Source organism: Kogia breviceps, chromosome 1 (assembly GCF_026419965.1).
Source record: "Kogia breviceps isolate mKogBre1 chromosome 1, mKogBre1 haplotype 1, whole genome shotgun sequence".
Classification (NCBI taxonomy): domain Eukaryota; kingdom Metazoa; phylum Chordata; class Mammalia; order Artiodactyla; family Physeteridae; genus Kogia; species Kogia breviceps.
Window position 1 is genome coordinate 104,020,078 of NC_081310.1, and position 24,982 is coordinate 104,045,059.

Below are 24,982 nucleotides of genomic sequence, written 5' to 3' on the forward strand. Positions count from 1 at the left end.
CCCCACCTCAGTGAATGAGCAGAGAAACGTGTTACTTGTTTTCGCTCAGGAGCCCCATTAAAGCCTTGCCTGGGGGGAAAAAAAAAATGGGTATAGAGTTTCAGTTTTTCATGTTGAAAATTGTTCTGTGGATGAATGGTAGTGATGGTAGCACAACAAAGTAAATGTACTTAATGCCGCTGAACTGTACATGTAAAAAATGATTAAAACAATACATTTTATGTTATGTGCATTTTACCATAATTTTTTAAATGAATTTTAAAAGTTTAAACCATTATATATGAGCAATGCCATCTTATTGTATTTGTTAAGAGTAAGGCTTTGGCTTCAGATGGACCTCCATTCAAATCTAGATTCTAGTACTAAGAAAAGTACTTAACTTCTTTTAGACACAATTTATGTATGTGTGAAATGAAAGTATCAATAATACCAATCCAAAATTACTTCAAGATAATTAAAATAGTTTATGCAAAGAATATAGCCAATACTCCAAGAAATTTAGCTACTATATATATTACATTCATATGTACACAATTCTTATTTATTAATTGCATTAGTTTTATTGTTTTTCTAAATGAATCAGAACCCTTTAAATTTATTTTGTAATCTATAATCCTTAGCACATATGGTAGAAGTTTAATAATATACTTTGAAATATGATCAGCCAATGGTAAGATTAAAGGAATAAGAACAGTGGCAATGCACCTGACTATGGTTGATATTTATAAAACACAAAAGAAAGACTGTTTCCTTTCAGTAAAAGGGAAACAACCATAGAGATACTAAATTGCAGTCAATTCTAAAATACATTAATCTGGCACTGATAAATTTATCAGTAAAGTATAAATATTAAGGTTCAAAAAACAAAACCATCATGTACATAAAAAAAGGAAGAGTAGAAATACAAAACAGGAACTTAAAGAGTCAAGGAAGCAATTTTCCACTTAATATGACTTTTTTCCACTAAACTAGATGTACTGACATAATCTGTGACTGATTAACTCAATATCAATATCTTCTCCAAAGTTAACATGAATTAAGAGTAGGATGCACAATTTACCTGAGTAACACAAGCAAAGTGAACATCCGTTAATTTTCTGTTGTGGAAGTTTTTGTTTGGGGAGGTGGGGGATGTAAACAGAGCCTCTGATGAACAGAGCCTCTGATGTGTAATGTTCTTTCCATCTGCACACCAGGAGGCACTGCATGGCTAATCAGAAGATAACACACATCAAGTTTCTCATATATTTTGAGATAAGTAAATAAATCAAAATTTTGTTTTAAAATTGTTTTCTTAAATGTCCATGGAAAATATGCTTAAAAATATACTCTAAAGGTTTATGTTATTTGAGGTAATAGTTATAAATAAATCATAAAGTATTGTTTTCCTCATATATGTTAATATATATAGCTTATATAGCTTATATAGCTTAAATAATATTACAAAGTAATATGAGTTTAAGAAATTAAGAAAGAGTAATGTAACCAAACTAGGTTCTCCCCCATTGATTTTCACTTATTCATTTAAATAAATCCGTGTCATACAAAAGAGCGTTGGGGAATTCAGAACATGATTTTGCTGGAGGCCCCTTAAATGATTCAAAGGCAGTATCTGGAGAAAAACTGATTTGATATAAATTTCAATTGAATTGCTTCTAAAATAGATGTATTACTTAAAATACAATGTCTTAATGAAGTCTCCTCTTCAAAGCACTTGTCTTGCTTTAGAACATACTGTTTTTAAGCATTTATGTCAAAGAAGGTGTTTAAAAGTCCAGGGAAGAGAATATTAGTTCATTTGATCTAGTGCTGTTTGCCAAAGATGGTATAGCCTAACCCGTATAAATAGGAAATAAGTGATAAATAAGACACAAATTAGCCTGCAAATTTTCTCATTTCTATTCTACGGAAAAAGTATCTCTAGAATGAATGCTAACGCATATGTAGAAATATACCTACTTTCCTCTAACTCGCATCAACTCTGCCATTTCCATATCATTTCTCATGCTTCTCTTATTAATCTCTTTCATTGTGTATAATGGACTCCCTTATTTTACCAACTTTTTACATAGAGTGATTTACAAAAGGGTAAGATATGCAAAGTTGTGTAATTTGTAGTATGAATAAAGCTATCTAGTAGTATGCCTCAACTTTAATCGGAAATCATTGATGTTTTGTACATATGTGTTCGATGTAGTTGTGAATTTCAAATTCATTGAATTGCAGGGTTGGGGATGGAGGTTATGTACTGTGGCATTACTTAATACTTCTATGATAATATCCACTATCTTAGTGACTTCTAATTTTGTTAGTTATTCTGAAGTTTATCCTTCGACATCAACATTCTACCTCTAGAGGACAACCCATACCTACCAGATGATTAGTACATTTAAATAAAAACATCCATCATGTTGCCCATAGTGAATGTTCAATAATATCCCCTTCCAAGTTCAGATGATTTTCACCCATCAAAAGATGTAACCGGGCTTCCCTGGTGGCGCAGTGGTTGAGAATCCGCCTGCCGATGTAGGGGACATGGGTTCGTGCCCCGGTCCGGGAAGATCCCACATGCCGCGGAGCTGCTGGGCCCGTGAGCCATGGCCGCTGAGCCTGCGCGTCAGGAGCCTGTGCTCCGCAACGGGAGAGGCCACAACAGTGAGAGGGCCGCATAATGCCAAAAAAAAAGGAACCATTGGCCATAAGCCATTGGGAATTGCTAAAAAAAAAACAGTGCTTTAACAATGTGCTTCTTTAATTTCAGCAACTACAGTAAGTGAAATATATTTTCGTTTCATAAAATATATAGAGAGAAATATAATAAAAATGCCTCCATGTCTCTATCCAAAGAAATCCAAAGATGTGTTCAATATTTTAAAATATAATCTACATTCTTTTACAATTTTTTAATAAAAAGAACATGGGTTACAGAATACTTTAAAATAAACCTCTTGCTAAATAAATTACTTCCTCTTTGACTACCACATGAAAGCAATCAATATGCTTTAATTAAACAAATGGTTAATTCAACAGATATTTATTGAGCACCTACAATATTCCAGGAATTCTACCAGCAGAAAAAGACATTTTTTAAAAAAGATTTTCCTGTATCACCACCTTCATCATAAAACACTTATTAAACACCCTCACGCAAACAGCTTTGCCTTTACCAAAAATGCTAAAAAAAACCCCTAATATTCAATTTACAGTGTAATACTTGATGTAATGATAGACATAAGCGTAAGAATGACATTCACTGTAACACTGAGAATTTTAAAATTATTGCCTTTGAGTGGGTAATCAAAACCATGAACACGTCTTTGCATTTCATCAGAAAAAAGATGCCTGGAAAGTATATGAATTTTTAAAAAGGTTAAATGATCAAGTATAGTTTTAAACTTCTCAAGAAGTTATGATGCTATTTTTCATTTTTTCCTTTATTTCTCTTTTCTTTTCACTCTTCCAATTATTTTACTTCAAAAAAAACTGTATTGATATACTATGTGTCAAGAAATGTGCTGAAACTGTAGAATACAAAGATTTAAAAAACTAATCTCAGTTCCCACGGGTTTGTAATATTGTGTATTTGTGCATGGGGCAGAGAAGTGGATATATGCACACACCAAAAATAAGAAGAAAACTAAGTTCAGTCCTATAAATGACATATAAAACATTTTGCTGGGGCTTCTCTGGTGGTGCAGTGGTTGAGGGTCCGCCTGCCGATGCAGGGGACACAGGTTTGTGCCCCGGTCCAGGGGGATCCCACGTGCTACGGAGCGGCTGGACCCGTGAGCCACGGCCACTGGGCCTGCACGTCTGGAGCCTGTGCTCCGCAGCGGGAGAGGCCGCGGCAGTGAGAGGCCCGCGTACCGCAAAAAAACAAAACACAAAAAAACATTTTGCTATGTGTGAACATACAGTGAACCTATATCTCAGCAGAATGAGTATGACAGTCTCATGTAGGAAGTACCATTTGAGATGAATATTATATGTATTGACTTTACCATACAGGGACAGACTGAAAATTTTTCTCAGTAAAGAGTATAAGTCAAGGTATAATGGCGATTATAAAAGTACAGGTTACTTTTGAGGAATGGCTAGAGATCTGGTAGTGGGAGAGGTCAATAAGGGGTGTATTTTTAAGGAAAAAGGGGTATATTTGGACAGCTATGGTAGCCTGTTGAAAGTCATACTAAGAAAATTGGACTTATTCTGAATGCAGTGACAGCCACAAAAAATGTTTGAGACATTTATAGCTTATTTTATGTAGTGTTATCTCAGGTGGAGAGTTCTTCAAGTTAGAGTATCAAATTACTCAGAGAAGCAGTGATAACCATCCTAGGGACCAGGATTACTCTTACCAACATGATTAGTATGGTCTCCTAATCAAACTGTTTAGGAATCAGTGCCAGCTTGGTTAACTTGAAATTAGAACAAGGAGATTTAGGGATCTTTAAAATGGACTTACTATGTATCTTCATGATAGGGGCTCAAATAACTCCAGGTTCATTGATTCATGTGCCTTTAAAGAGACACTGCCAATATTTGCTCAGGCTCTTTTTTTTTTTTTTTTCCTTTTCTATGCTTGGAAAGTTGACCAGCCCCTATTACCTATTACTGCAGATTAAGATGCACTTTCTATAGATATGTTAATATGATCAAAGACTAATTGCCCTACATCTATTTTATCTCCTTCTGAGGGCTTTGCTTGAACTCATTAAGTGATGATTTAATGAACTCTCAGCTGGAATTCTATTTCCCTCATTTCTAAATTCTTGGGAGCCATCTCACAATTATACCCAAGTACTTACAAGTGACACTAGATTAGACATTATTACAAATTTTAAAAAGGCATTGGCAAAATATCCATGCCCTTTTCTCACTTACAATTAAGACAGGTTTATTATTTTAAAATAATCTATTCAGAATTGTGCATAGTTCTTAAACAACTTCAGTTTTTATCTGTAGACAGAAGATAAGTGGATGGTCTAAAAACCTATTTCACTTTCTTCTAAATAAATAGGAAGTATACATGATTGTGTACAATTTAGAAACTACTGATTAAGAAGCTAATTAAGCATAACTTTTACAGAGAAGAATTCTGGCTCTAAGAAGGCACGGGAGATTTAACTAAAGGCCACACTATAGCGAATTTAACACCATAATCTCTCAATGGGTTTTCTTAATTGTAATTATCTCTTCTTCCACTGGTACAATATTTGGGCTTCATCACATTTAAAAAACATTATTTTCTGACAGTTATGGGAGAAAACCAATTGGTAGTAACAATGAGAAAAGTGATCATAACTACAAAGCCTAATTCTTGCAGATTATTAAGTGCCATATTCAAGATCATTAAGCTGGACTCATCCATGTAAGCAGGTGTCATCAGCTAACTTGTTGATTTTCAGTCATTTGCAGCTGAAACACTTTTTATGTTTTTATTTAGTATTTACTTTTTATTTATTTATTTTTAACGTCTTTATTGGAGTATAATTGCTTTACAATGCTGTGTTAGTTTCTGCTGTATAACAAAGTGAATCAGCTAAAAGTATATATATATATATATATATCCCCATATCCCCTCCCTTGTGCATCTTCCTCCCACCCTCCCTGCAACACCCCTCTAGGTGGTCACAAAACCACCGAACTGCTCTCCCTGTGCTATGCAGCTGCTTCCCACTAGCTATCTATTTTTTTTTTGGTACTGTTTATATGTTAATGCCACTCTCTTTGTCCCAGCTCACCCTTCTCCCTCCCCGTGTCCTAAAGTCCATTCTCTACGTCTGTGCCTTTACTCCTGTCCTGCACCGAGGTTCATCAGAACCTTTTTTTTCTTTTTAGATTCCATATGTATGTGTTAGCATACAGTATTTGCTTTTCTCTTTCTCACTTACTTCACTCTGTATGACAGACTCTAGGTCCATCTACCTCACTACAAATAACTCAGTTTCGCTTCTTTTTATGGCGGAGTAATATTCCATTGTATATATGTGCCAAATCTTCTTTATCCATTCATCTGTTGAGGGACACTAAGGTTGCTTCTGTGTCCTGGCTATTGTACATAGAGCTGCAATGAAAATTGGGGTATATGTGTCTTTTTAAATTATGGTTTTCTCAGGGTATATGCCCAGCTGTGGTATTGCTGGGTTGTATAGTAGCTCTATTTTTAGTTTTTTAAGGAAACTCCATACTGTTCTCCATAGTGGCTGTGTCAATTTACATTCCTACCAACAGTGTAAGAGGGTTCCCTTTTCTCCACACCCTCTCCAGCATTTGTTGTTTGAAGATTTTGTGATGATGGCCACTGACGGGTGTGACGTGATACTTCATGTAGTTTTGATTTGCATTTCTCTAATGACTAGTGATGTTGAGCATCCTTTCATGTGTTTGTTGGAAATCTGTATATCTTTGAAGAAATATCTGTTTAGCTCTTCTGCCCATTTTTGGATTGGGTTGTTTTTTTTTTATATTGAGTTGCATGAGCTACTTGTAAATTTTGGAGATTAATCCTTTGTCAGTTGCTTCATTTGCAAATATTTTCTCCCATTCTGAGGGTTGTCTTTTCGTCTTATTTATGGTTTCTTTTGCTGTGGAAAAGTTTTTAGGTTCCATTCAGTCCCATTTGTTTATCTTTGCTTTTATTTGCATTTCTCTAGGAGGAGGGTCAAAAAGGATCTTGCTGTGATTTATGTCATAGAGTGTTTTGCCTGTTTTCCTCTAAGAGTTTGAAAGTATCTGACCTTACATTTAGGTCTTTAATCCATTTTAAGTTTAGTTTTGTGTATGGCATTAGGGAGTGTTCTAAATTCTTTATTTTACATATAACTGTCCTGTTTTCCCAGAACCACTTACTGAACAGGGTGTCTTTTTGCTCCATTGTATATTCTTGCCTCGTTTATCAAAGATAATGGGACGATATGTGCGTGGGTTTATCTCTGGGCTTTCTATCCTGTTCCATTGATTTATAATTCTGTTATTGTGCCAGTACCATACTGTCTTGCTTACTGTAGCTTTGGAGTATAGTCTGAAGTCAGGGAGCCTGATTCCTCCAGCTCCGTTTTTCTTTCTCAAGATTGCTTTGGCTATTCGGGGTCTTTTGCGTTTCCATAAACATTGTGAAATTTTTTGTTCTAGTTCTGTGAAAAATGCCAGTGGTAGTGTGATAGGGATTGCATTGAATCTGTAGATTGCTTTGGTTAGTACAGTCATTTTCACAATGTTGATTCTTCCAGTCCAAGAACATGGTATATCCCTCCATCTGTTTGTATCATCTTTATAATTTCTTTCATCAGTATCTTATAATTTTCTGCATACAGGTCTTTTGTCTCCTTAGGTAGGTTTATTCCTAGGTATTTTATCCTTTATGTTGCAATGGTAAATGGGAGTGTTTCCTTAATTTCTCTTTCAGATTTTTCATCAATAGTGTATAGGAATGAAAGGGATTTGTGTGCATTAATTTTGTATCCTGCTACTTTACCAAATTCATTGATTAGCTCTAGTAGTTTTCTGGTAGCATCTTTAGGATTCTCTACATATAGTATCATGTCATCTGCAAACAGTTACAGCATTACTTCTTCTTTTCCGATTTGGATTCCCTTCATTTCTTATTCTTCTGATTGCTGTGGCTAAAACTTCCAAAACTATGTTGAATAATAGTGTTGAGAGTGGGCAACATTGTCTTGTTCCTGATCTCAGTGGAAACTGTTTCAGTTTTTCACCATTGAGAATGATGCTGGCTGTGGGTTTGTCATATATGGCCTTTATTATGTTGAGGTAAGTTCCCACTATGCCTACTTTCTGGAGGGTTTTTATCATAAGTGGGTGTTGAAATTTGTAGAAAGCTTTTTCTGCATCTATTGAGATGATCATATGGTTTTTCTCCTTCAATTGTTAATATGGTTTTTCACATTGATTGATTTGCATATATTGAACAATCCTTGCATTCGTGGGATAAACCCCACTTGATCATGGTATATGGTCCTTTTAATGTGCTGTTGGATTCTGTTTGCTAGTATCTTGTTGAGGATTTTTGCATCTATGTGCATCAGTAGTATTGGTCTGTAGTTTTCTTTTTTTGTGACATCTTTTTCTGTTTTTGGTATCAGGATGATGGTGACCTCATAGAATGAGTTTGGGAGTGCTCCTCCCTCTGCTATATTTTGGAAGAGTTTGAGTATAGGTGTTAACTCTTCTCTAAATGTTTGATAGAAGTTGCCTGTGAAGCCATCTGGCCCTGTGTTTTTGTTTGTTGGAAGATTTTTAATCACAGTTTCAGTTTCAGTGCTTGTGACTGGTCTGTTTATATTTTCTATTTCTCCCTGGTTCAGTCTCAGAAGGTTGTGCTTTTCCTAAAATTTGTCCATTTCTTCCAGGTTGTCCATTTAATTGGCATAGAGTTGCTTGTAGTAATCTCTCATGATCCTTTGTATTTCTGCAGTGCCACTTGTTACTTCTCCTTCTTCATTTCCAATTTTGTTGATATTGGTCTTCTCCCTTTTTTACTTGATGAGTCTGGCTAATGGTTTATCAATTTTGTATATCTTTTCAAAGAACGAGCTTTCAGTTTTATTGATCTTTGCTATCATTTCCTTTATTTCTTTTTCACTTATTACTGATCTGATCTTTATGACTTCTTTCCTTCTGCTAACTTTGAGGTTTTTTTGTTCTTCTTTCTCTAATTGTTTTAGGGGCAAGGTTAGGTTGTTTATTCGAGATGTTTTCTGTTTCTTGAGGTAGGCCTGTATTGCTATAAACTTCCCTCTTAGAACTGCTTTTGCTGCATCCCATAGGTTTTGGGTCGTCGTATTTTCATTGTCATTTGTTTCTAGGTATTTTTTTGATTTCCTCTTTGATTTCTCCAGTGATTTCTTGGTTATGAAGCAGTGTATTGTTTAGCCTCCATGTTTTTGTATTTTTTACAGATGTTTTCCTGTAATTGGTATCTAATCTCATAGCGGTGGTCAGAAAAGATACTTGATACAATTTCAGTTTTCTTAAATTTACCAAGGCTTGATTTGTGACCCAAGGTATGATCTGTCCTGGAGAATGTTCCATGAGCACTTGAGAAGAAAGTGTATTCTGCTGTTTTTGGATGGAATGTCCTATAAATATCAATTAAGTCCATCTTGTTTATTGTAGAATTTAAAGCTTGTGTATTTTCATTTTGGATGATCTGTCTGTTGGTGTTAGTGGGGTGTTAAAGTCCCCTACTATGATTGTGTTACTGTCGATTTCCCTATATATGGCTGTTAGCATTTGCCTTATGTATTGAGGTGTTCCTATGTTGGGTGCATAAATATTCACAATTATTATGTGTTCATCTTGGATTGATCCCTTGATCATTATGTAATGTCCTTCTTTCTCTCTTGTAATAGTCTTTCATTTGAGTCTATTTTGTCTGATATGAGACTTGCTACTCCAGCTTTCTTTTTATTTCCATTTGCAGCGAATATCTTTTTCCAACCCTCACTTTCAGATTGTATGTGTCTCTATGTCTGAAGTGGGTCTCTTGTAGACACCATATATATGGGTCTTGTTTTTGTTTCCATTCAGCCAGTCTATGTCTTTTGGTTGGAGGATTTAATCCATTTACATTTAAGGTAATAATCGATATGTATGTTCCTATTCCCAGTTTCTTAATTATTTTGGGTTTGTTATTGCAGGTCTTTTCCTACTGTTGTGTTTCGTGCCTAAAGAAGTTCCTTTAGCATTTGCTGTAAAGCTGGTTTGGTGGTGCTGAATTCTCTTAGCTTTTACTTGACTGAAAATGTTTTAATTTCTCCATCAAATCTGAATGAGATCCTTGGTTGTAGGTTTTTCCCTTTCATGACTTTAAACAGTTCCTGCCGCTCTTTACTGGCTTACAGAGTTTCTGCTGAAAGATCAGCTGTTAACCTTACGGAGATTCCCTTGTATGTTATTTGTTGTTTTTCCCTTGCTGCTTTTAATTTTTTTTTTGTATTTAATTTTTGATAGTTTTTTTGTTGTTGTTTTGTTTTTTGTGGTGCGCAGACCTCTCACTGTTGTGGCCCCTCCCGTTGCAGAGCACATGCTCCAGATGCACAGGCTCAGCTGCCATGGCTCACGGGCCCAGCTGTTCCGTGGCATGTGGGATCTTCCCGGACCAGGGCATGAACCCGTGTCCTCTGCATCGGCAGGCAAACTCAACCACTGCGCCACCAGGGAAGTCCTTGATAGTTTGATTAATATGTGCCTTGGCGTGTTTCTCCTTGGATTTATCCTGTATGGAACTCCCTGAACTTCCTGGACTTCACTGACTATTTCCTTTCGCATAGTAGGGAAGTTTTCAACTATAATCTCTTCAAATATTTTTCAGTCCCTTTCTTTTTCTCTTCTTCTGGGACCCCTATAATTCGAATGTTGGTGCATTGAATGTTGTCCCAGAGGTCTATGAGACTGTCCTCAATTCTTTTCATTCTTTTTTCTTTATTCAGCTCTGTGGTAGTTTTCTCCTCTATTTTATCTTCTAAGTCACTTATCCATTTTTCTGCCTCAGGTATTCTGCTATTGATTCCTTCTAGAGAATTTTAAATTTCATTTATTGTGTTGTTCATCATTGTTTGTTTGCTCTTTAGTTCTTCTAGGTCCTTGTTAAACGTTTCTTATATTTTCTCTATTGTATTTCCAAGATTTTGGATCATCTTTACTATCTTTACTATGAATTCTTTTCAGGTAGACTGCCTATTTCCTCTTCATTTGTTTGGTCTGGTGGGTTTTTACCTTGCTCCTTCATCTGCTGCATATTTCTCGTTCTTCTCAGTTTGTTTTGTGTTTGTGGTCTCCTTGTGCAGGCTGCATGTTCATCAATCCCGTTGTTTTTGGTGTCTGTCCCCAGTGGGTGAGGTTGGTTCAGTGGCTTGTGTAGGCTCCTGGTGAAGGGGACTGGTGCCTGTGTTCTGGTGGGTGGGGGTGGATCTTGTCTTTCTGGTGGGCAGGGCCATGTACAGTGTTGTGTTTTGGGATGTCTGTGAACTTTGTATGATTTTAGGCAGCCTCTCCACTAATGGGTGGGGCTGTGTTACTGTCTTGCTAGTTGTTTGGCATGGGGTGTCCAGCACTAGAGCCTGCTGGTCGTTGAGTGGTGCTGGGTCTTAGCGTTGAGACAGAGATGTCTGGGAGAGCTCTTGCTGACTGATATTAAGTGGGGCCGGGAGGTCTCTGGTGGACCAACGTCCTGTACTTGGCTTTCCCACCTCAGAGCCTCAGGCCTGACCCCTGGCTGGAGCACCAAGACCCTGTCAGCCACACGGCTCAGAAGAAATAGGAAAAAATAAATGAAAAAATAAATGAAAAAGAATAAAGTTATTAAAATAAAAAATATTAAAATTAATTTTAAAGAACAAAGAGAGCAACCAAACCAATAAACAAATCCACCAATGATGACAAGCATTAAAATCAATACAAAAAAAAAAAAAAAAAAAGAAAAGAAAAACAGACAGACAGAACCCCAGGGCAAATGGTAAAAGAAAAAAATCACACAAAGAAGCATACACATACACACTCACAAAAAGTGAAAAAGGAAAGTATATATATATATATATATATATATAAAAGGTAGAGGGCAACCAAATCAATAAATTTACCAGTGATAAAAAGCTCTAAATATTAAACTAAGATGAACATAAAACCAGAAACAAATTAGGTGCAGAAAGCAAACCCCAAGTCTACAGTTGCTCCCAAAGTCCACTGCCTCAATTTGGGATGATTCGTTGTCTATTCAGGTATTCCACAGATGCAAGGTACATCAAGTTGATTGTGGAGATTTAATCTGATGCTCCTGAAGCTGCTGGGAGAGATTTCCCTTTCTCTTCTTTGTTCACACAGCTCCTGGGGTTCAGCTTTGGATTTGGCCCCGCCTCTGCATGTAAGTTGCCTGAGGGCATCTGTTCTTGCCCAGACAGTATGGGGTTAAAGTAGCGGCTGATTCTGAGGCTCTGGCTCACTCAGGCCAGGGGGAAGGAGAGGTACGCAATGTGGGGTGAGCCTGCGGTGGCAGAGGCTGGCGTGAGGTTGCACCAGCCTGAGGCGCACCATGTGTTCTCCTGGGGAAGTTGTCCCTGGATCACGGGACCCTGGCACAGGCTCCCAGGAGGGGAGGTGTGGATAGTGACCTGTGCTTGCACATAGGCTTCCTGGTGGCTGCAGCAGTAGCCTTAGCGTCCCATCCCCATCTCTGGGGTCCGCGCTGATAGCCACGGCTTGTGCCCATCTCTGGAGCTCGTTAAGGCAGTTCTCTGAATTCCCTCTCCTCACGTACCCAGCAACAATGGTCTTTTACCCCTTCCACAGATCCAGAGTTTTTCCCGCACTCCCTCCCAGCTAGCTGTGGCGCACTAGCCCCCTTCAGGCTGTGTTCACTCAGCCAACCATAGTCCTCTCCCTGGGATCTGACCTCCAAAGCCCGAGTCTCAGCTCCCAGCCCCCACCCGACCCGGCGGGTGAGCAGACAATCCTCTCGGGCTGGTGAGTGCTGGTCAGCACCGATCTCTGTGCGGGAATCTCTCTGCTTTGCCCTCCGCACCTGTCGCTGGGCTCTCCTCCGTGGATCCAAAGCTTCCCCCTCCACCACCCACAGTCTCTGCCCACAAAGGGGCTTCCTAGTGCGTGGAAACTTTTCCTCCTTCACAGCTCCCTCTCTGAGGTGCAGGTCCCATCCCTATTCTTTTATGTCATTTTTTCTCTTTTCTTTTGCCCTACCCAGGTACGTGAGGAGTTTCTTGCCTTTTGGGAAGTCTGAGATTTGCTGCCAGCATTCAGTAGGTGTTCTGTAGGAGCTGTTCCACATGTAGATGTATTTTTGATGTATTTGTGGGGAGGAAGGTGATCTCCATGTCTTACTCATCTGCCATCTTGTAGGTCCCCGTGAGACAATTTTTTATGTTGAAGTATGGACGTTTGCATTTATTACATTTTTCCTACATACTCTATATAACTCACTTTCCATGTTTTGGTTGCCATTTACTTGTTTTCTTTAACTTTGCTTAATCTTAATTTCTTATCCCTAAAATAGAGTTAATAATATCTACCTCAAGGGCCGTTTTAAAAGTTAATGGCATAAATTATATTAAAAATTGAAAATGGAATATTTTAGCTAATACTGCTACTACTAGCATTATCACCACCAGTCATATCATTATTCCTACTTGTTTATTTCATTTATAGTGTAATACCAACTTTAAAATTATGTAGTAGCTATTTCCCCTTGTGTTTGGTTAATATTATAATACCCCAGAATTCCCAACATATTTTAACATCCTATCAATTTACTTTAGCAAATAGTCAAAATGGTTGCATAAAAATCAATAGTTTAAAAATATTTATAGACTTCCTACTATGTACCAGGGACTACAGTATACACTGAACATTTATCAGTGAGTAAGGCAGACACACTCTTCAACCTACAACAGTTTAACTTCTACTGGTGGAAACAAACGTGTAACCAGTCAATTATAATACGTGGAAATAAGTGCTAAAATCTGATCTGGGGCTTCCCTGGTGGCGCAGTGGTTGAGAATCCGCCTGCCGATGCAGGAGACACGGGTTCGTGCCCTGGTCCGGGAAGATCCCACATGCCGCGGAGCAACTAAGCCCGTGAGCCATGGCCGCTAGGCCTGCGCGTCCGGAGCCTGTGCTCCACAACGGGAGAGGCCACAACAGTGAGAGGCCCGCATACCGAAAAAAAAAAAAAAAAAAATCTGATCTGAACATCCAGAGAGGGAACAGGGACATAATGGTGTGAGGACTGGTGGTAAGGAAGTGGCTTCATTCATCCAGGCTAAAGAGTGAAGGTAGGGAGTGGATTGTCACAAGTAAAGAGAACTCCATGAAGTAGAAAAAAGGATATGGAAGAACTCAAATATGAAAATAATGACAGTTCTGGGTCCAAGCAACACCAGGTCCAAAAACCAAGTTAAAAAAATTGAGATGAGGTAAAAGGGAAAACATTTCAAATGTCTGCAACACCCAATTTAATAAGTGACTAAAGACATAAGTTGTGAATAAATCATGAAGAGCCTTGAAAGTCTTATTTTAAGGAGTTTTTCCTGTATCCTGAAAGAAATAGGGAGCTAATTGGGTGGGGAGTAGGGGAGATTTAAATGAGGGAATGACATGATGAGATCTAAGTTTAGAAAAATCACTATTTCTGTTGTGTGGTTAGCGGTGGCCAAAGAGACTGGTTAGGAGGCTAAAGAGTAGCCTAGTAACTTGAAGAGAGGCGAATAGTGATAGTGAGAAGTGAATTCAAGAGTCAACACAAGTAAAGCATACAGTGGTGAGACAGAGACTATTCAGCTCTATAATATCTTCCTGTAGCCTCTGCTCCCTTTGTATCTACTGTGACTGTAATTATAGATTTTACTGGTATTCACCCTGTAATTCCTTCCCTCTCTCATGTATTAAAAACAAAAATTCAGAAAAAAAAATACTTTGTCAGAAGAATCTATAAAGTATTACCATTTTTCTGAGGGTGTATTAGTGGATATTCTTTACCTTACATGCTTGTTTTAGCCTTTTCATCACTGCCATGTTTTGTGAGAATATAAGAGGTAAAGTACCATAAAATGGACAATCAGAAATGGGAAGGGAAATAGCCTCCTCTGAAGCAAAGATTAAGGATTCAATTCTTCAGTCACCTAGAACAGTAATGCTTAGATTGGCTCCAGAATATAATCACCCAAAGAACTTAAAAAAATATATACCTAAAACATTGCAGTCACTCAATACTTATTTAATTCACTCAACAGCTGCTTATTGAGAGGTGTAGGGCATACTATGGGGAAAAAGCAACTAGTACTTGAGCGTCTTTACAACGTATAGCAGTGGCTTTCAAGCATTGACTATTAAGCTTCATCTTAAAAACACATTGTCCATATAATGCAATATATGCATGTGCAATCACATACACCAAAAACAAATACACATAAAATGGGAAAACATTTTTTGCAAAATAACACTTACCACAACAATATGCAGCACACTTTTTGATATTTTCTATTTGTTTGTGCTCATTTTTTAATAATAAAAAATGATGGTTGTAAACCATTATATTGATTTCAATACCAACCAAAGAAAGCCATCAAATACTCTGAAAAAAACTCGTACAGAGGATGTTCTAACTCTGTTTCTGAACACTGACAGTAACACACTGTGCCGGTGCTGTTATTTCAATAAAAATACCCAAAATTTAGAGTCTTTTAAAAAAATACCAATTATCTCAAAGACAACTCAATCCCGTTTGAATAAGACACAGAGCTTTATCTCACTTACCTTTATTTCACTTAGAAAAAACTAAACATCTCATGGGTAAAGAGACGTACTCTTTCAGTCTCACAATGATGTACACACAATGAGATAATTTCCTTAATGGATTCTGGAATTATTAGGGAAAAACCTAAAAATGAGCAAGTTTTCACCAGCAATATTTCACGCAATACTAAAAATCAGGAAACATGAGAACACACTTCTGTTAATGCAATGGATTTATAAAGCTATCCTTAATAAGTCATATTTAATTAAAAAATAACCTTTTTTTTCTTTTAGAGAAACTAACATAGGATGAGACAGTAGTTATAAATATAGAAGAGCTATAATATGGTATTCCCAATTACAGAAGGAGAAAATACTCTTTTATCATTAAGTGACCTATGTAACCAGCATGCAAGTACTAAGTTCCAAGAGTTTTTTTCTTTGCTATTAACTGCTTTACTGATTTCTCTCAATAAGGATTCCGTGTGTCAGATACAAATGATGATGCATATGTATGGCGGAGACCTCTATTTTTTTCCTCTCTATATATCTATTATCCCCCTTCTCTATAGAAATAGAAGTTTAATGGAGCATTATGTCCACCCAGCTAAAGGTTTTATGTCCCAACATCCTTTGCTGCCAGGTATGTTTATGTGACAAGGATGTAGACAATAAGATACAAACAGAAGTGAGGGACTTCCCTGGTGGCGCAGTGGTTGAGAGTCTGCCTGCCGATGCAGGGGACACGGGTTCGTGCCCCGGTCCGGGAAGATACCACATGCCGCGGAGCGGCTGGGCCCGTGAGCCATGGCCGCTGGGCCTGCGTGTCTGCTCCGCAACGGGAGAGGCCACAACAGTGAGAGGCCCAAAGATATAAACAGAAGTGATATGTGCAATTTCTGGGTCATAAACTTAAAAGGAAAGGAGTCCCCTTCCTTATTTCCAATTTTTGTTAGCAGGAATGTGGAAATATTGGCCACCTGAAAACCAAAGATGGAAGTTAGGTGTTGAGGATGGTTCACACTGTTAAAATGAGAGAGAACTAAACTTGTATCTTGTTTAAGCCTCTATTATTTTCCTTTCTTAAAGTGGCCAAACCTATATCCTAAGTAATGTAGAATTCTTATTGCAAAATGTACTCCTCTATACTGAGTGGGAAAAAGTAGATAAACAAACTGAGTGAAGTTTAATTACAACATAGAAGCATGGTGAATGAACAAAAGCAGGTAAGGATGTGAGGCTGTCTAAGTAATAGGCAGTTATATGGTAATAGAAAGGTCACAAATTCCCAACTCGGCAATCAACAGTGTCAAATAAATACTTCCTGGAGAATAAGGCTATTTGTCTTCTACACACAGAACCTTTTTTTTTTTTTGGCAAAATGAAACTTTCTTGTATACATTTCATACAAAATACTGAAATAGAACATAACTGCATTCTACACATCACTGCACCAAAATGTCAAAAGATTCACTTCTCAGCATGAAAATGCAAAGAAACATAAATATGAAAGGACTTCACATTTTTAAATGTTTTATTCACACCTCAGTGCAGAGTCAAATGGAGTATTGTGAATAGGATGTAGCACTATCAAATAACATATGTAAGGGGACTTAATGGAATAAAAGAAAAGAAAACTCTGAAACATTCCTGATTCTTGCAGGTGGAAGAGATCTCCATGGCTGAAAACACTCAGTGATAAAATTCAGCTCTTCCAAATTTTGTTATAATTTGCTTCTTGAGCAATTAATTTGGAGATATTTCAATGTATTGGTTATTTATTTGGCCCCTATCTCTTCAGTACAGAGATTCTTTGTAGACAAAGTTCATAGAGATACACTAAACTGCAATAGCATATACAACTCCATTAATAGAAAATATATCTTCTACATACAACTGCTGTAGGAAACCACAATGGTGAATCTCAATAGCTATTTGAAAACACTGCCAATGTTTCAGCGCTATTGCCTGACTAAATTTTTCATTTATTATCAACCAAACATTTTTTAATACACATTTGTTGAAAGTAACAGCAACTTACTGATGCAATTTTGCTGGTTATTAGCAGAATATACACCAAAAAATACTTGCTCAATTTCTTTAAGTAAAATTCTCAGTACAAATGTACTGTTGAAAAGTAAAACCAAACTCAAGGGTAGTGCCGCTAAAAATGGAACCTAGAGAATATATCCCTAGATATTTTCTCTTTCCTCTTTGTATTTACACATGATTATTGTACTTAGATAACATAGGAAAATACTGCTGACAATGGCTCTCAAGTTTCTGAAAGAAAGGAGGTTCAGTACAGATATTTAGGAGCTAGAAGGCAGGAAAATTTATCTTCCTCTTCATAATCTTTCATCTAAGTAAAGGGAGTGACAGAGATGGTCTTAAACTTGGTATCAATTATCTAGTAAGAGAACACATACCATCCTGATAAGAAAATTTAGTAGACAGTAAAGCATTCCTGATTATTTTACTCCAGAAACACTATGAAAAAAAGAGAGTCTTAAAACAAATGTTATCCAGTGTGTGATTACTTAAAGAGATGGAACAGTTTTCACCTCTTTGTAGGTTTATTAGACATTCCTATTCAAAGAATGTGAACTAGAGAGGAGACAAACTGAAAGACATGAGGATGCACTTAGTTTATACGCCATAATTGTTCATAGTATGATCATATAAGAGAATAAATACAAAGTTCATGAGACAAAGAATAAATTAAATCAACCATTTGCTCTTTCTGGTTTCTCTGTATACAGGAAGTGGAAGGGAACAGTATTAGAAAACTCAATCTCCGTGGGATATTTAGGCAAAATATGGAACCATAAGATATATTAATTGCCTTAGCAGTTATACACTGTCCATGTGACATTCAGAACTATGATTAAACATCTTTAAAATTCAGTCAGATATGAAAAGTCTTTAGAAAATATTGAAGAAAATAGAAAATGAGCTAATTCTCTCCTTTAATATCAATTTAACCAATTTGTTTAATCATAAAGAGAAAGCTACAGCATCAAGATATTTCTAAGCCCAAATTCTGAGCTTCTGTGGCATGACTTGAAAACACTTTGCCTCTTAGATGTTCGCTGGTGATGAGAGTATGGTGAAAGAATGGGAAGATAAAGACAGTCTTGCCAAAGTCAATCCATAATGAGGTGAGGCAGTGCGACACATTACAAAATAGGAAATTTTCTTTGGCCATTCATTTCTGTCTGCTCCTCCCTGAACAGACACAACTTCTACCATGAAAATGTCTGTAGGTAGTTATTCTTCTGGATATTATCAGGAAGTAAAAAAATATTATAAAGAAAAATATTTTAAAGTAAGCTACTCACCTATCCCAATGAAAGCAGCTTTGTAACCTTCTTCTTTCAAAGTGCTAAGAGTAAATTCATTCACTGAAAGGCTTTTACCACAAATTATCTGTAAGAAAAAACATTTCAGTAACTGTATTTTGGCATTTGAATGACTAAAACCTTAATCTTTAACATCAAAAATAATAAAAACTCCATACACACATATATATAATTCCATATATAGATATGAAATATGAAAATATTTTTGTCTTTTAGTATATAAGATTATGTATACTAAATAGTATATAAATAGAACAAACATGTTCTACTTAATAGCTAAATGCATTTTTGCCTTTTAATTAAGTACCAGAAGAAAAGCTAGTGTATTTAAAATCAAGTCAGTAAATTTTCACAGCTTAATTAGTATGTTCAAGGCACTACGTGGGGCATTTTAAAGAATAAAATGATAAATGAGACACAGTTGCTGCCTCAATGTACAGTCAAGATCTGTGCAGATGTACAGAAATAAGTATAATAAATAACAGAGTGTGATCAGAACATATCTACAAGAACTCAAGGGATGGAGAAATTCATTTTGGCTGAGGTCATACAGATGAGAAAAAAGAGGGAGTGGGATTTCAATAAAGCCCTTTTTAAACTGAAGTATAGTTGATTTACAATATTGTGTTAGTTTCAGGTGTACAGCAAAGTGATTTGGTTAAACATATATATGTGTGTATATTTATATTCTTATTAAAATTCTTTGTTTCATTATTTTGATGTTATCTTTTAAAGTTTTATCTTAGTCTTTTTAATATGTTTTTTTATTTTTTAACATCTTTATTGGAGTATAATTGCTTTACAATGGTGTGTTAGTTTCTGCTTTACAACAAAGTGAATCAGTTATACGTATACATATGTTCCCTAAATTCTTTTCCATTATAGTTTATTGTAAGATATTGAAAATAGTTCCTTGTCAATAAAGCCATCTTTAAAAATGGATAGGATTTTGATAGGGGACACTGTCCAGGGAAGATGAGTAAAGTCAGGAGTCAGAGGGTAGATACTTCTATTAAAAATCACAGTACTTTGCTTAATTCCAGACATAAGCTTATTTTCAGATCTTGAACCTGCTGACTGAAAAGGTGGCCAGGTCCCTAGCAAGAAAGACCCTGAAACATCCTGGCAAGTAAATACTATAATGATTGCTCTATTCATTCTCCAAAGGGAATTATAGCCATTTACCCAGGTGACTGTACACTGGGGAAGGGGGCATAATCACACATTTCAAAGACACTGGACAAGGTTCTTCACTGACATTGATACCTGAAGAGTGGGGACCTACAGTGATAAGGTGAAAAATGGAACCTGGATAAAGTCTGGCTCACAGTGGGCCTAAGGGGATCACAGACCTAGTTAGTGGTTATTCCCAAGTCTCCAAGTGTATAATAAAAATTGTTATACATGTCAGTAGAAATAATCCCCACGTTGGGTCCCTGGTTTGCAAAGTAAGAGCTATTATAGCTATAATCCTGGGAAGGCCAGAAAACTTCTGAAACCCTGGTCGAGAGAGTATATCAACCACAATGATAGCCTGGAGTCGGTGGGATGGGGAAAGATGGTGGTGGTCCATGTTATACTTCTGTTTCATTTCCCAGTCTGGCCTTGCTGAGACTAGATGATTCCTGGAGAATGACTGTAAACTCCTGCAGGCTTGACCAAAGTGAAGCCCTGACTGCAGTGTCTGTGACAGATGTGGTATTATTGCAGATTAATAAGGGCACGGGTACACTGCACGTAGCCATTGATATGATGCATGCACACTTTTCATCATGTTTCTGTGGAAAAGGGATCAGAAACAGTTCACATTCATGGGGGAAAGATAAGAATATTCATTTACAGGTTTGCCTCAGGAATATGTCAACTCTCTTCTATAATAATATATATAATCTGAAACGATCTGGCCATACCACAGAACATCATAGTGATCCATTACACTGAGAACATCATGCAGATGTGACAGCATAAGCAAGGGTAGCTAGTATGCTGGAGACTTTAATATGCCTGCCCTCCACAGGGAAGAAGATGAACCTTATGAAGATCAGGGACTAGCCACTTGAGTGAAGTAAAGGGGTCTACTTCTCAGGTATGTGCCAGTATATACTCTCTAAATTACATGACTTTGCTGCAATTTTGCACTCATTTACCATTATAAATAAGGAAGCACAAATGTCTGGTAGGTTTGAGTTTTGAAGTCAACATGTTCCTAAAAACAAAAGTCTCTAAACTGATTCACAGAAGAACAAAGTTTACCCATTAAAACAATAATTGCACCTAACCTGCAAAGAGTACCTAACTTAAGTGCAAGACTCTCTTCTAAATACTGCATAGATGGACTTCTTTCATCCTCACAATAGCATTATGAAGTGGTATTGTTATCCTCATTTTACAGATGATGATACTAAGGGACAAGAGAGCTTTGACAACCTTTACCAAAGTCAAGTATGTAGTTTAATTGCAGAACCAGCACGTGTAACAGCTATGCTCTAATGTCTCTTGAGAATGAAGGGCAGAACCAGCACCATCCTCAAAGGCACAGAACAACATACTGCATGTGGAGAACTACTTGAAAATGTAGTGTTTCTGGGGTATAAAGTGCAAAGCAAAGAATAGAAAGAGAAAGTAGGGGGATAAAATGACTTTGGATATAACATAGGGGGGCATTTTTGTTTTACTAAAATACTAGTTCTAATTTTATTGGCAGATAAAGGAACCATTTGAAAGTTTACAACCAGGGGACAACCAAGGTGAGATTAACAACTAATATTCAGAACTCTGGAACATATCAAATACCATGAAATAAACTGGACAATTAAATAAACACATATTATCAAAAGCACTTAATACTAAGTATCTAATAATGGGTATTACTATTAGAGTTAGTAGAGTTAGATGCTATTAAAAGTAATGGATAATGAAGTTTAGAATTTTAATTTATTTTTCAAAGAGTAGATTTTTTTATTAAACTATTTCTTTTTTTTTTTTTTTTGTGGTATGCGGGCCTCTCACTGCTGTGGCCTCTCCCGTTGCGGAGCACAGGCTCCGGACGCGCAGGCCCAGCGGCTATGGCTCACGGGCCCAGCCGCTCCGCGGCATGTGGGATCCTCCCGGACCAGGGCACGAACCCGTGACCCCTGCATCGGCAGGCGGACTCTCAACCACTGCGCCACCAGGGAAGCCCTATTAAACTATTTCTGACCATAAAGAAAGATAAAAAGTTCTAGTGCTTATTTTTTGAAATGACCTCAATACCAATATACAATGAAGGTTAGACATAAAAGAAAACTACAGTTCCAAATATTCTAAAAATTTTAGTAAACTGAATAATACTACAATTTCCAAAGTTGAGCAGTAGAGTGCCCTGCCAATGTGTCTATCAGTGGAAGTGATACTCAGAATACTTGACTTTAGGTTTGGTTTACTAATTGACTCAGCAAAAAAAACTGAAGAAAGACCCCCATCCTTCCTGAGGTAGTGTTTGTGTGCATGCGTGTGTGTGTGTGTGCGTGTGTGTAGCTGAATAGTGGAGTTATGTGATTTATCAAACGGGATTGAAAATATCCCAATTTTTCCACCCTGATAGAGTAAACATGTCCCTGAATTTGTAACATACAGAAAGGATGCACAGCCATTTTGCGTTTCTCAGTCTGTTTCCACCCTAACATGCAACTGAGGAAGCCAAAAAGTTGAATTATACTTTTGTGTATCAAAAACTGCAAAGACAAGTAGCTTAACTCTTAGTGTTAATTTACTGGGACTGGGACCAGTAAGACTTTACTTACTGTAGCCAGACATTGTGGGACAGGGGGAGAATAACCATCACTGTGCAGTAAGTAGCTCCATGGTGCAAATGAGAACAAAGCAATAATAAGAATAATCAATGGAGTGACAAGAAGCACAAGGACTCTTTCTTCCCTATGTTGGGGAATCTATAGTCAAATTTCCCTTTTCTAAAGCCTAGAACCCCCAAACATTTGCCATCAAATCAAAAACTCACTCTCAGAAAGAACAGGAGAAAGATTCTTTGACAAAATGTTAAAATTTTGCTTACATTATGCCTTAGGAAATTGGACCAAGACATGTAAAACTTAACTAAAACTGGTATTATATGACAACTACAGACATCAAAACATTTTGTGGCTGATATACTATGAAGTCCTAAGATTATTTGTTCAATACATACGATGTCAGAAAAATCACATTATGGGCATTTTGTTTGTGTTTTTGCTCCTTTTTCTCCCATATTTGTTATATATGTAATATTTTCCATCATGATTTTCTTAGATATGGATTATAGCATATCTTAACCTCCCTCTAATGGCTTTAATAATATATGCCTGGGTACTCAAACATCCCACCTAAACTGAGAATAAAATTTGCTCCACATCAAGCTTAGTGTAAGAGTTATTACTATTTCAATAGAAGGGCTGAATATAATAAGCCCTGAGCCAAAGTTCCACCTAATATCCACTCCAGGACTTGACAAAAACTTTCTTTATGCATCCATAATATATTTTCATACATATAATAATATTTTTAATGTAGGATTAAAGTTTACAACTTTTTTGGTGTGGAACTCTTTTTTGAAATGAACTATGTGACACCCATTATTAAAAAATACAGATAATAATGTACATGCTCTTCACATTTTTCTGATAGAAAATTTGGCTAAATAGACCAAGTATTTCCAGACTCTCTAACATAGAAAACAAGATAAAATAATTTAAAAAATAAATTCAGCTCTTTTTAGACACAAAATTATTTTGTTGGCTATTAATGCACGTTTCTCGCCTTCCAGTACAGATAAAATATGACTTCATATAAGTTTTCAATAACATCCTATAATGATGGAAATGCTTGCTGCAAATAAACATAATGACTAACAAGATGATGTAAAAAATTTATCAAGAAAGATATCTCAGATATTTCTGTTCAAATTATGAAGACAAATTCCTAGCAATTATAAATTTAGTTTAATCAAAATAGAATTCTGTCAAAATATTGAAAAATGACAAATATACAAATTTTAAACGTATTTAGAAAAATGTAAAATCTTTATGGAGATTTACATTTTTAGCTTTAAAAAATAAAGTCAGTAGAAATATTATAAAGACTATGAAACAAGAATATTTATATATACTTGAATTCTGAATTGCAAAACAGAAAAAGAGTATTTAGTCTAAAAGATTGGTAACATTTTCAGACACAAATATCACAGGAGACTTTGTTAAAGTCCACCTAGGGTTAGACATAATTGACAGTGGTTTATGCTGAAATTTTTATTCTAAAATAAAGAGTTTTATAAAAATATAACAGCTTAGAGGGTATTTCTTCTAAAGAATATTTTTATTATACTAGGAAAAATCCTTTGATGTGAAATTAGTTGAGAGTATACTTGATAAGTTAAAAATCTTATAACTTGCTGATAAGTAAAGTAAAAAACTAAAATTTGAATTCTACCACAAGAATACAGAAGCAAATAAAAATATTACCCTAAAACTCTGTTTTAAAAGGGAAAAATTGGGCTTCCCTGGTGGCGCAGTGGTTGAGAGTCCGCCTGCCGATGCAGGGGACACGGGTTCGTACCCTGGTCCGGGAAGATCCCACATACCGCGGAGCGGCTGGGCCCGTGAGCCATGGCTGCTGCGCCTGCGCGTCCGGGGCCTGTGCTCCGCAACGGGAGAGGCCACAACAGTGAGAGGCCCGCGCACCGCAAAAAAGAAAAAAAAAATAATAAAAGGGAAAAATTATTCAACCTAGAAAAATAAAAATTAAATCAGTATGCAACTCAAAAGGTTGAGAAAGAATAACAATCAAGTGTAATCATAGCAGGGAGAAAGAATAGAGTCAGCAATTAGTGAATAAGGAAACATAAAACTCTGAGACCTGATTCTTTCAAAGAATACATTAACTAGAGAAACCACTATCTAGTCTTATTGAGAAAAAAAGTTAACACACAATATATAAGTTTTAAGATGCAAGAGCAAATACCATCACAGGTACAGATGAGGTATTTTTATTGTATACTAGAATAATATGTTTAAATCTATGCTAATTAATTCAAAAGTCTCAATGAAACAGAAATTTTTTCTAGGAAAATATATACTGAGAATAAAATAGGTGGAAAGACTGTGGAAGATTTTTTTAAAACATCAATGTTCTGATTTTTTTAAAACATCAATGTTCTGTTTCTCATAAAAAGACTGAAATCAGATGGATAAAATTTTCAAATTTAGCAAAAATGTAAGTATCAAGACAATATTCTTACCAATAATAAAATAATGAAATGCTTGGAAATTTATTTCTATAAAGCTAGCATAACTCTATAACCAAAATCTATAGCATAACCAAAA

General features: G+C 36.4%; 1 protein-coding gene across 1 annotated transcript in view; it reads right to left on the reverse strand.

Annotated features, from left to right (window-relative positions):
* Positions 1 to 24,982, reverse strand: part of DPYD (dihydropyrimidine dehydrogenase) — an 817,352-nt gene that overhangs the window by 542,058 nt on the left and 250,312 nt on the right. The window contains exon 8 of the mRNA XM_059043609.2: positions 18,609 to 18,696. Within this exon, the coding sequence (XP_058899592.1) occupies positions 18,609 to 18,696 (88 nt within the window). The remainder of the gene's footprint in view (positions 1 to 18,608; positions 18,697 to 24,982) is intronic.